Source organism: Herpailurus yagouaroundi, unplaced genomic scaffold (assembly GCF_014898765.1).
Source record: "Herpailurus yagouaroundi ecotype Mexico unplaced genomic scaffold, PumYag 141, whole genome shotgun sequence".
NCBI classification, from domain to species: domain Eukaryota; kingdom Metazoa; phylum Chordata; class Mammalia; order Carnivora; family Felidae; genus Herpailurus; species Herpailurus yagouaroundi.
In genome coordinates, this window is record NW_024412396.1 from 22,554,872 (window position 1) to 22,567,927 (window position 13,056).

General features: G+C 35.5%; 1 protein-coding gene across 5 annotated transcripts in view; it reads left to right on the forward strand.

Moving 5' to 3' along the window:
• The window catches only part of PRPF39 (pre-mRNA processing factor 39), a 36,145-nt gene that overhangs the window by 8,343 nt on the left and 14,746 nt on the right, over positions 1–13,056 (forward strand). Inside the window, exons 1-4 of one of the 5 annotated variants that reach the window (XM_040477043.1) lie at positions 8,189–8,301; positions 8,488–8,556; positions 8,660–8,822; positions 8,951–9,069. In XM_040477043.1, coding sequence (XP_040332977.1) covers positions 8,736–8,822; positions 8,951–9,069 — 206 coding nt within the window. In that variant the 5' untranslated portion in view covers positions 8,189–8,301; positions 8,488–8,556; positions 8,660–8,735. The other 4 variants (XM_040477040.1, XM_040477044.1, XM_040477041.1 and 1 more) reach the window with 4 other exon arrangements.

Sequence of the window (13,056 nt, forward strand, 5' to 3'; positions counted from 1 at the left end):
AAGATTCCTTCAAAACTCCTTTTTTTAATGTTTAGTTTTGAGGTGGGGGGAGGGAGGGAGGGAGAGAGAGAGAACGTGATCAGGAGAGGGGCAGAGAGAGACTGAGACACGGAATCCAAAGCAGGTTCCAGGCTCTGAGCTGTCAGAGCAGAACCCGATGCAAGGCTCAGACTCACAAACTGAGATCATGACCTGAGCCAAAGTCGGATGCTCAACCAACTGTGCCACCCAGACAGGTGCCCCCTTATCTATCTATCTATCTATCTATCTATCTATCTATCTATCTATCTAATCTTATCTTTATGCCCAGCATGGGGCTCAAACTCACCACCCCAACATCAAGAGTTGCCTCTTCTGACTGAGCCAGCCAAGCACCCCCCTTCAAAACTCTTCAAGAAACAATTATTTTCATTCTAGAATTTTATACTTAGACAATCTATCATTCAATTGTGAGAATTTTAGAATTGAAAAGTCTTAATTTTTTTACACCACATACCCTTTTTGAGAAAGTTATAGAAATAATTCTCTAAAAGAGGGAATAAGTCAAGAAAGAAAAAGGCTGTTATAAATGAGAAATAAGTGAAAGGAATTCCTTGGATCAAAATGGACAGACAAAACCTAGACCAGACAAGCCAGTCTAGATTGCTGCAGATTAGATAGTTTTGGAAAGGATGTCTCCCGAAGGGAAAATGGACTTGATACTATAAGTATCAGGTTTTTTGTTTTGTTTTGTTTTGTTTTTTAAGTAAACTGTGCCACACATGGGGCTCAATCAGACTCGTGACCCTGAGATCAAGAGCCAGCCAGGCATCCCAAGTGTCATTTTTTTTTTTTTTTGAAGGACTTTTATAAGGCCTCTACAGGAGTTTGGAGTCATTTTTCAAAGACAGCCAAACTTGAAAATAATAAGGAAAGATTTAAAGAGGTAGAAGCAAGGAAATGTAATTATAGTATATAACATAGCTTGAAAAAAATGTTTACAGAGGCATGCTAATGTAAACCTGAATGTTGATTTAACTCCAAACTGATAGAAATTAGATCATGTGAGAGGGAAATTGTGAAGGTATGTTTGGTACAATAGTTAAACCCTAATCTTCTGTAAGATGGTAAAAAATGTCTAAAATTGAAAAATCAAGAAATAAGATAGACCTCCAGATAAACTCTGTGTTGACTACTAGTTTTATGAAGTCAAAGTCAACAGCTCTTTCCCTCCTAATACTTATGCAAAAAAATTTAAGTGCATTGTGAAGTTCTTTTTTCTTTTCTGTTATTTAAAAATTTTTTTTTCTCAACGTTTTTATTTATTTTTGGGACAGAGAGAGACAGAGCATGAACGGGGGAGGGGCAGAGAGAGAGGGAGACACAGAATCGGAAACAGGCTCCAGGCTCCGAGCCATCAGCCCAGAGCCCGACGCGGGGCTCGAACTCACGGACCGCGAGATCGTGACCTGGCTGAAGTCGGACGCTTAACCGACTGCGCCACCCAGGCGCCCCAAGAGACTCTTAAATACAGAGAACAAAGACAGGGTTGTGGGAGGGGTGGTGGGTGGGGTATGGGCTAAAATGGGTGATGGGTATTAAGCGCTGGATGAGCTGATGAGTGCTGGATGTTACAGGTAAGTGATGAATCACTAAATTCTCTTGAAGCCAATATACTATATGTTAACTAACTAGAATTTAAATAAAAACTTAAAAAGAAAATCATTTATATATGCAAAAGTTTCTTTCTGGGCTCTTTGTTCTATTGGTGCGTTTGTTTTTATGCTAAAACCATGCTGTGGTCTTCTTCCTTTTGTTATTTTTTACCCCTTTGCGGTTTTGCTAATTGGAAGTTATTGTTGTTAAGAATAAAGTGAGACCAGTTAATTGCCACATTTTGAAGAATGTGTTGGAATAACTTACTGAAAAATAACTTTAGTATATTCTTTTGGCTATGTGATTTTTGGAGTAATCAGAAAAAATGATCTCCCTAAGGGTAAGGATGATGTTCTTAATTCTTCTTACAACACTTTAATTGCAGGGTGTGGAGTAATTGATAATGTCTGAAGATGCAGGGGTGTGGTAAATTTGCTGACTCCAGAAGAAACCATTTTGTTCCACTTAAGTGTGCTATTAGAGTAGGGCTGGTAGTAAATGACTCAATGTATCAGCCAACATTCTTTGTTTTTTTGAGTGGCTTTAAAATAAAAGGACACAAGTCAGTGACTGATTTGCATATTAATCTTCAAATGTGTCTTTTCTTTAAAGAAGGGGGGAAAAATGAAAAAATAAATTGAGAACTTCTTTGCCTTTTTCTAGGCTTTCAAATGGCTTAAGCCTGGAAAAGCTTAGGACATTAATCAGTCATTGCAGTAACATATTTTTTCTGGTAGTGTAATACTGTACTTTGAATTCTCCTATACTATATACTGGTAAGATTGCTGCTTGTTTTATTTCTTCTCAGAATCCTCTGTAGACTTCATCTCTGTCTTTTCTTCTCAAATCCCTCTGGCTCTACCCTGCTTACCTGCTGCTTACCTTCCACTTTCCCCATAAAACCCTGTTCATTCTGGTCAGTTTCTCTTGTCTCTGAATCAGTCCTAATTTCTACCTGTTTGTCTGTCAAGAAAGATTATTCTATCAAGTCAAGTGGACTTTTCTTCTATTCTGGAGTAATTATTTTCCTATTATTCTAAAACTTACAGCTTTTCAAAGTTAAGATCACATTCTGTATTTCATGAGGCTCTTCTAGATGGCTGTAATTTTCAGTTGATTTCTCTAAACTTTGTTTCATTTGAAATTCTCTGTTTTGCCTGGTTTTTTGATCTCTCTCCCACTGAATTGATAAGAACTTTATCTTATACTTAGGTATGCTCTACCAGCAATGTAATATAGTACTGGATATACATCAGGCATTAAAAACTTTTTGTTTCCATCTGAATTCCCCCCTCATCTTTTTTATTTTTTTCTTCTCTCTACTCTTCCCATCCCTTCCCACTTCTTTTTTAACATTCCTTAGATTTAGCTGATTATAGTTAATTCTTCCAGTGGCATTCAGCCTCAAAAAGTCTCCTGATTTAATATGTTAAATTTCTTTGTTGGGAAAAAATTTGCTTCATACTGTATTTTTAAATAATGTTTTAAACATATATTAAAGTTTGGATTTCATATCTGTTTGACAATTGACCTATACACATAAGCTAGTAAGAAGGCAAACTCACAGAAAATGTTTTACAATGAAGATCATATTTTCTTAGTTTACAAAGAACTTATATAAGCCAATAAGAATAAAAATTAGTAATGCAATAGAAAATGTGAATATAGGTTCTGAAAAGACATTTAAGAAAAAAAGAAAAAAATAGAAATTTGGCTTTTTCATAGTTAAATGCAAATCACAATGAGGTACTACTTTTTTTTTAATCAGATAAATAAAAATTAAGTTTTATGGTACTTACTGCTGACAAGGGGAAATGGAGAAATGGCCATTCTAATGCATTGTTAGTGGGACTTCATTTGTCTGCAAGTAATAGAAATTAGGACTTCATTTGTCTGCAAATAATAGAAAACCTGTCTATTGATAGTAGTTTAAACTAATAGGGACTTAGTTTCTCGTACTGTGTGAAGTTGACATTGTGTTATTAGTAGCTTGATGATGTTAGGGCTGGCATTTGAAATTTTTTTTAAATTAAAATCTTTATTTTGAGAGAGAGAGAGAGAGAGCAGAGGAGGGGCAGAGAGAGAGGAAGGGAGAGAATCCACACTATCAGCACAGAGCCTGACGTGGGGCTCGATACTCTGAACCATGAGATCATAACCTGAGCCAAAAATCAAGAGCTGGACACCTAACTGACTGAGCCACCCCGGTGCCCTTGGCATGTTTGAAAAAAAAAACGTTTATTTAAGTAATCTCTACACCCAATGTGGGGCTCAAACTAAGAGTTGCACGCTCTTCCTACTGAGCCAGCAGGTGCCCCAGGGATGGCTCTCTTAATTTTCCTGGCCAACCCCTAATTGACTGCTTCACGGACATAGGTTGTTTTAGATATAATGTTCAAGGTGAGAAGAAATTGGTAGAACCTACACTATTTGTGACTGTTCTGTTTAATCAGAAAAGCAGAATCTTTCCCAGGGCTCTGTAGCAGATGTCTTTTTCAGTCTCATGATTCCTTCCTTATATGGGATTAGGTATATTGCTACTGTGACCAAGAACAGTGTTTTATTAGGAAGATGGTGAGAGGGGATATTGGATTAGGCAACTAACAGTGTCTTGCCACATGGCTAATGCAATTTTTTTAGAGGTGAAATGTCAGCATCTTCTCAGATTTAATATACACGTATTCTTTGATCCAGTGGTTCCATTGTTCAGAATTTACCCATGAGTAAGTTTCTGTTCTTCTGAGTTACTTAGAGAACTTGGTAGAAGTACAACTTTCTGGGGCTGAGTCTACATCTCAGAATCATTGGAGTTGGGACCAAGGAATCTGTATTTTAAAAAAATGGCCTACTAGGTGACTATTGAGTGGAGCTGCATTTGAGAATTTCTGTATAGACTGTAAGGAAACTCAGTTTTTTTTTTAAGGTTTCATTTTAAATGTTTATTTATTTTTGAGAGAGAGAGAGTGTGTATGTATGTGTGCACATAAACTGGGGAGGAGCAGACAGAGAAATAGAGGATCCTAAGTGGGCTCTGCGCTGACGGCAGAGAGCCCAGTGTGGGGCTTGAATTCCACAAACCCTGAGATCATGACCTGAGCCGAAGTTGTACCTTAACCGACCGACTGAGCTACCCAGGCACCCCCGGGAAACCCAGCTTTTTAAAGTAGACATTAAAAAAAAAGGCAGCCAGGCAGCCATTGGTATGCATAGCTGGCTTTTCTTAGAATGAAACAAAACGCCTCTTTTTTTCCTTCACTTGAGCCAAATTATTGCAGATAAGCCAAAGAAGTAATCATCAGCCCAGTTATATAGGGAGAACAGGTGTTAATATCAAATATTTTTATTGTGTTTCATTTTATTTGGTATAAATACCTGTGTGTCTCTGTGTTTTCATGTATATAGTATATACATAGTGAACATCTTTCTGTATCAATACAAATGTATGTATTTCCTTTTTAATTATTATTTTGTATAAATATGCCATTTACTAAAGCAATTCTGTTAGTACTTCCTTCTCTGGTTGCTGTTATACAGTGTTGTAATGAATGCTTTTGAACAAATAAATGTTTTTGTGTGATTATTTCTATAACATGAAATACACACAATTTCCATTTGGTACATTTTACTTGACTGTCCACCCAAGAGATGTCTTTCTAATTGTTGCCAATTTAATATCTCATTTTAATTTACATCCTTATTAGTAAAGATATGATGCTTTCATGTTTATTGGTCACTTTCATTTCTTTTTTTGAATTACTTAGAGTCTTAGTCATCTTTTTAATTATATTGTACTACATTAAGTAATTGTGTATTCTGAGCACATTTTAAGAGTAAATCAGTTTTATGGTCTGTTTAGTTTTGAGAATAATCCCTCACTTTAATAAATAAGACACGTTTTATGATTCAATGATTCAGTTTCTATTTAAACTGTTAGTGAAAGGGATGAAGCCAGCTGTTAAAATCTATTGTGTTAATATTTTATAGGATAGGGGTGCCTGGGTCGCTCAGTTGGTTATGGGTCTGACTTTTGATAGTGGCTCAGGTCGTGAGATGCCCCTGCATCAGGCTCGGCGCAGAGTTTGGAGCCTGCTTTGGGATTCTCTCTGCGCCCCTCTCCAACTCACTTGTGCATGTAAGCTCTCTCTTTCCTTCTCTTTCTCTCAAAATAAACATTAAACAATTTTTATAGGATAAAATAATAATCTCTTACTATTTTGTGCTCTTAATGAGATGATTAATTTATTATATTTCAAAAATGTTTATTTATGGGGGGTAGAGCATGAGCACGGGAGGTACAGACAGATGGGGGAGAGAGAATCCCAAACAGGCTCCATTTCTCAGCATGGAACCCATGCAGGGCTGGATATCACAAAACATGAGATCATGACCTGAGCTGAAATCAAAAGTTGGATGCTTAACTGAGACACCCAGGCACCCCTGAGATGATTTAATTTAAAAGACTTTATGCAGTTGCTTTCCAGATTGTCAAACTTTCATAAATGTATTTTTAATAACTTTATTCATTAAAAAATCACTTTAATTTTTTAAAATCTTATTTTGTATCTTCTGTAATAAAATCAAATCTAAGGGTACCTGGGTAGCTCAGCTGGTTAAGCATCTGATTCTTGGTTTCAGCTCAAGTTATGATCTCATAGTTTGTGGGATTGAGCCTTGTGTCGGGCTTTGCTCTGAGAGCATGAAGTCTGCTTGAGATTCACTCTTTCTACCTCTCACTGTGCTCCTCCCCTGCTCTTGTGCATGCTCGTGTGCGTGCTTTCTCTCTCTCAAAATAAATTTAAAAAGTTAAACCTAGTTGCTAGCAGTTTTAAAATTTATAAGTATTTGTGTTTTCTTTCTCCTTTCTAAAACTTTATCCTCAGCTAAGTAATGAACCTCTCTCTGAAACATTTATATCGAAGACCAGAATATGTTTTGTTAATTTTATTTTTATCCTACAGAACAAATATTAAAGATATTTTGGTTTTCCAGGATTAATAGCAAGATAAATTTAGACATTGGGTTTTTTATTTTTAGCTAGCTAGGAAACATTGAATTCTAGATATGATTATTTCTTGAGGGAGCGAGCATAACACTCATTATTGAAGAATGAATTAAATCCACCTTTACTTCATTTTTACTCAAGCACCCAGCAATAAATAGCAAAATTTTGGGGAAATTTAGATGTTATAGAAATTCATTTATAATATAGAAACTAGCCTGGAACCTGCTTCAGATCCTGTGTTTCCCTCTCTCTCTGCCCCTCACCTACTTGCATTCTCTCTCAAAAATAGATAAACATTAATTTTTTATTTATTTTTTTATTTTTTTATATGTACGGAAACTAATAGGGCACCTGGGTCACTCATTTAAGCGTCTGACTCTTTGTTTCAGCTCAGGTCATGATCTCACGGTTTCAAGCCCCACATTGGACTCTGCGCCGGCAGCTGGGAGCCTGCTTGAGATTCTCTCTTCCTCTCTCTTTCTCTCTGCCCTTCCTCCACTTGTGCTGGCTCTGTCTCTCTCAAAATAAATAAATAAACTTAAAAAATTTAAATACAGAAACTAATAAACTTGCTAATAATAACAGAAGAGATCAGAATGAAATTACTATATTGCTTTAGTAACTAAATTACTATTGCTTTAGTAACTGTGGCTTTTAAAAGGTGATTTCGATGATGACAAATAAACATTTGGAAGATGTTCCTCTTTGTGTTTCCACAGATCATTAACTGAAGACAAAATAAGCAACTATGCAAAATTCTCACATGGAAGAGTACAGAAATTCTACTAATGGCAGCACAGGCAACAGTTCAGAGGTAGTGGTAGAACAGTCTGCTGATTTCAGTACTGAGATTATGAATGTTACGGAAATGGAACAGTCCCCTGATGGATCTCCTAATGTGAATACATCTACAGAAGAAAATGAAATAACAAATGTTGTGGACCTTCCAGTGACAGAAACGGAAGCAAATTTCCCTCCTGAATATGAAAAATTCTGGAAAACTGTAGAAAACAATCCTCAGGATTTTACAGGCTGGGTATATTTGCTTCAGTATGTAGAACAGGAGGTTAGTAACTATTTAAATGGGACTAGAGGGACAGGTTAATCAAGTAATACCTGATGAGGCTTTATTGTTTTGTAATTAAAGTTGCATCTTTTATAATTTTCAGATTAAGTTGAATAACATTAGATATGTACATTTTTTGGCTTCAAAGGATAACTTTCATAGCATTTGTATGTTATGGAAAGACAATATTAATAGAGTCAAAGTCTAACATTTGTAAAAATTGGTGTGTGTGTGCATGCATGCATGTGTAGAATCACTGATTTAAAAGGTTACCTTTGAATACCTTGCTATTCAACAGAATTATGTGCTTTTGTTTCAAAGGATTAAGATTGTATATGCAGGAAAAAGAGATGTTGTGTGTGTGGTTTTTAAACCTGTCATTTATTTTGAGATATTACATTTGGAAGAAATAATAAATATTTTCTGACAGAAACCTCCAAGGTTTTTAAACACCTTGTTTTATTTTCATCAGAATCACTTGATGGCTGCCAGGAAAGCGTTTGACAAATTTTTCATACACTATCCGTATTGCTATGGTTACTGGAAAAAGTATGCAGACCTTGAAAAGCGGCATGACAACATTAAACAATCAGATGAGGTGCGTACATTACTGAATAAAATTGTCTCCATTAGGTACTGTAAGCCAAATAATAACAAAACAAAGACTTTTTTTTTTTGGCTGACAGTACCTACGATTTATGGTCAAACAATTTTATAGGGTATTTTATTTGCATTTGTCACTCTTGTGGCATTTGTAGCTAATATTTTCTCTCTTTGTTGGCAGGTGCGTTAAACCTCTACAGTTTGTCAAGCTTTGCAGTGCAAGCCTCTGTATTACACTGCAGCTTAACAAGTAGGGCAGGGCTTTTCTCTCACTTACATTTATTTCTCATTTTCCAAACAATATAGTTGGTTTGCTAGTCACATTTGCTACGTCTTATTGCATTTTTGGTCAGACGCTGTCATTGATGCTCTAATGGGTCTGTGCCCTATGGTCTGTAACCCAAAGCCTGCCCACACAACCCGGTCAGAATGCAGGGACTGCTGCGCTTTGAAGATCAAGACTCTGCACGTGGGGATCAGAACATTGCCATGTTCTATCCAACCTCCACCCAAATGGTAATGGTAGATTATTTAAACAAAATTCCAGTAATTAGTATTTCTAAGGTTCACCGGATAACACAGTGTTGCCTCTCTGTTAAGAAATAATTAAATATTTGAAGTACAGTTTGTTGTTTTCTTCTTAGGTGTATCGGCGGGGGCTTCAGGCAATACCTCTTAGTGTTGACCTATGGATACATTATATAAACTTCTTAAAAGAAACATTGGACCCTGGTGATCCTGAGACAAACAGCACAATAAGAGGGTATGGGAAACATTGATATTCAAATGTATTCAAAGTAGGAATAAGTATTCTGATGTTGATAATAGAACTACTTATGAATGGTAAACTGAATGTTTAACATGTATTTCTTTTTCACTATTTAAAGAAATGATACATGTAATAAACTTATGCATGAATATAAAAATTGCACATAAAAATATCCTCCTTCATTTGACACCTCTGTTCCTTATGTCCCCAGTCCCATTTCTTTTGTGGTTTATAAATTGTGTGTTCTTTAATACATACATAGATGTACATACATGTGTGCATTTTGTACATATATGATTTTTTAAAAAATATAACAGAATGCTTTGGAATCTCTCCCTACTGTATTTTTTTAACCATTGCATAAGTATTTTGTAGTGTCAAAGGTACTGTCTTTTATTTGACCAAATCCTTATTCATAGGAAATAATCAGTGCTGTAGTAAACATGTCTGTACAAAGTCATTATTTATGTAGAGCATGCTAGAAATGGAATTTCTGTCAGAGAATCCAGGGCTAAGTTTTATCAAGTGTCATTTCAAAAGTGGTATCATTTTTAAATTCCCACAGTATACATGAGTAGTCTTATTTCCCAAAGCCGTCCATGCCACTTCCAGTGGTAGCTCGTTATTTTAGTTTGTGTATCTCTAGATTGTTCATCCTAGTTTGTTGTTTTTTTCATATACTCGTATAAGCCATTTACTCATTGCCTGTTCATATCATTTGCTCATTTTACTTTTGGATTGTCTTTTTCTTACTGATTATAAGCATTTTAAAATGTGTTTTCTTTTTTTATCAAAGTATGTGCATATAGTTTAAAAAGTCAGTGTTAAACTGCTTAAGTGTTAAACCCCTGTTGAACTATTTTAGCTGTTTTTTCTGACATTTTCTCACATGTTTATAATAGCAATTCTTTACTGCTCTTTTCTGTCTCTTCAATTCTTAAGATTCTGTGATGGTAGAGGAGAACTTTAGCTAATGTATACTCTGTTTTCCCTTTACTTATTTTCCACAATGGATAGGTTTCAAAGCCTTCTATTTTTCTTGGAGTTAATTACCCTTTCTTATTTCTCCCTCTTTTTTCCCATTTGCTTAGTTTTTCTTTGAACATTTAAAATTTCCCACTCCCTCCCAACAGCTAATTTCAGTAGTCAGTACTAATACAGACTTTCCACGATGTACGAATGCTTTTTTAAGTCATTTTTTGAAACTAAAAATGTGTATATATCTAATGTTATTCTACTTAATCTGAAAACTGTTAAAGTTATACTCAGAAATGTAGAAATTCCATTTTTTACCCTTCCTCTTGACGGAGTATTCCTCTTGGAACCTTCTTTTCTGTAGTCTGGATTAGTCTCTGTTTCTATCTATCGTACAGCAGTTATTTTGGAATTTCCTTCTTCTCCTAATTCTAGCATGTCTTTACTTCTTTCCTGGGTTTCAGGCTCTATTTTTGAGAGCTTATTAGATGCTACTTTTTCCTGATTGATGTGTGCCTTTAGAGGAGTGTAACTTCTTGATAAAGGATGCTTGGGATGAAAAAAATTAAGATTTTGTATGCCTGAAACACTTAGTTGATGGTCCAATGGGGTATAGAACTTCGAGTTGGAAGTAATTTTTCCTTAGGGCTTTGAAGGCATCTCTCCATTCTCATATTGCTTCTGGTGTTGTTATTCAGAAGTATGATAATGCTCTTCTGGATTCCCTTTATATGACTTGTTTTTCCTCATGGAAGCTTATAAAATGATTTATCTTTGATAAAAATGCAGTTTTGTTTGTTTTTTTGTTTAAAGAGTAGATCTTTGTTTATTTACTTATTTTGAGAGAGTATGAGCAGGGGAGGGGCAGAGAGAGAGGAAGAGAGAGAATCCCAAGCAGGCTCTGTGCTACTAGCACAGACATGGGCTTGATCTCATGAGCTGTGAGGTCATAACCTGAGCTGAAGTCGAGTCAGATGCTTAACCAACTGAGCCACCCAGGTGCCCCCAAAATACAGTTTTCTAATGATATGCTTTGGCGTGGGTTTTCTTTTTCTAATTCATTGTGTTTTACTTAGTGGGTCTTTTCAATCTAGGGTGCTCATGTCTTTCTGTTCTGAGAAGTGTTATTATTAGGGTACCTGGCTGGCTTAGTCCATAGAACATGCAACTCTTGATCTTGGGGTTGTGTGTGAGTTTAAGCTACATGTTGGGTGTAGAGTGTACTTAATAAAATTAAAATAAAACAAAATAATTAGTACTGTATTTATTTTTGTGTTGCTAATTTCCTTTCTATGTTTTTCTCTGTTTTAGTTGTTGGACATTGGATCTTGTTTTAGTCATTTAATTTTCTTATCTTTTACTTTTTTCATGTCAGATTTTGTTTGACTTTTTGAGGTATTTCTGTGACCCTTGTATTGGATTTTTAATATCTGCCATCAGTTTTTTAATGTCCAAGAATCTTTCTTGTTCATTGTTCCGTTTTTTTTTTTAAGTTTATTTTTGTGAGACAGCATGTGTATGCGAGCAGAGGAGGTACAGAGAGAGAAGGAGAGAGAATCTCAAGCAGGCCCCATGCTGACAGTGTGGGGCTTAATCCCATGAGGCATGAGATCATGACCTGAACCAAAATCAAGAGTTGGTTGCTTAACTGACTGAGCCACCCATGTGTCCCTCATTGTTCCTGTTTTTACAGTCTCCTATTCTTGTTATGTGGGTTAATGTATTTTTATTATTTTTTAAAAGGTATTAAGAAATGTTGATGTTTTCCTCTACTCCCAGCACTGTTTCCTCTAAAGTGTTTCTGTTTACTTGTTTTTGTCTCTGACTTGTGTGATATCTGGATTTCTGTTCATGTTAAAGATGTGGTTTTAATAAATGGAATGTAAGCTCTGTGGGTCTTGTTTGTGGGCTGTTAGTTGGCCTGGCAAGCTTCACAGTAGCATGGTCAAGTGGCCACTCAGGTTTTTGTTGGGGGAATCCCAGTGTTGGTATTCTTATATCTTACTCCTGTGTCAGGTGGTTTCTCATTTAAGGATCATCTGATCTGCCTGGAGAATGTATACCTAGCTCCTGAAATCCCATAGCTGGGCAGAAAAGAAGAGGGTTTAAGGTTTCTTACCATTCATTAAACAAATCTTCTTGTAACATCCTGTCTTTAGTTCATTACCTTCTTATCATACTTCCTCTCCCAACTCCCCAACTTTTCTTAGTGTCTGGTGTGTTAATTTCCTGAATCATTTTGGGATTCTGCAGGGGCAGTAACATGTGTTTTACTGTCTTAAAAAGGTTTGATATAAACATACACATGTGCATGCACACACATACACACTCAATCCTTTATTACCTATATTAACATATTCCCTCCAGTTTTAGCACATAACACATTCTTTAAAGTTTGTTTAGGATGTTTCTTTATCATGTCTTTTTATCATTTTTTTCTTAATGTGGCTCAGTCTTTAATCTTTTGTTGGTGTCTGAGTTTTGTGCCTATCTTGTCAAGAATATATAAATCTGGTGTTTTCTTCTAATTTCTTAATAGTTTTTTGTTACCATTTATTCATCTAGCATTTAAATTTGTATCTTTTTTAAGACACAAATTAACCTTTTATTTTGTCAGGCTTTTCTATGTTGGTTTAAAATAACTTCTTTATCATATACTAATCTTTCACATGTACATTGATCTATTTTGTTTTCTTGAAACTATTTTGTGATCCATTTTTATGTTACCTGGCTAGTGCCATACTTTTAATTACTGCAGCTTCCTAATTTCTTTTGATGTCTTTCAGGAAAATGCCACTGCATTGCCCTTTTTGTATGTTAGCTCACTGTTAGAATTTGTTTTACCTGACCCACTCAAAATTTTTTAGAGCTTTGATTGGGATTGTATTAAAGTTGTAATCTGTTAAATTGTGTAATCTGTAATCTGTAATCTGTTAAATTGTGTAATCTGTAAAGTTGTGTAAAGGTTAATCTAGGCAGGGTACTTTTATACTGTTAAAAACCCCT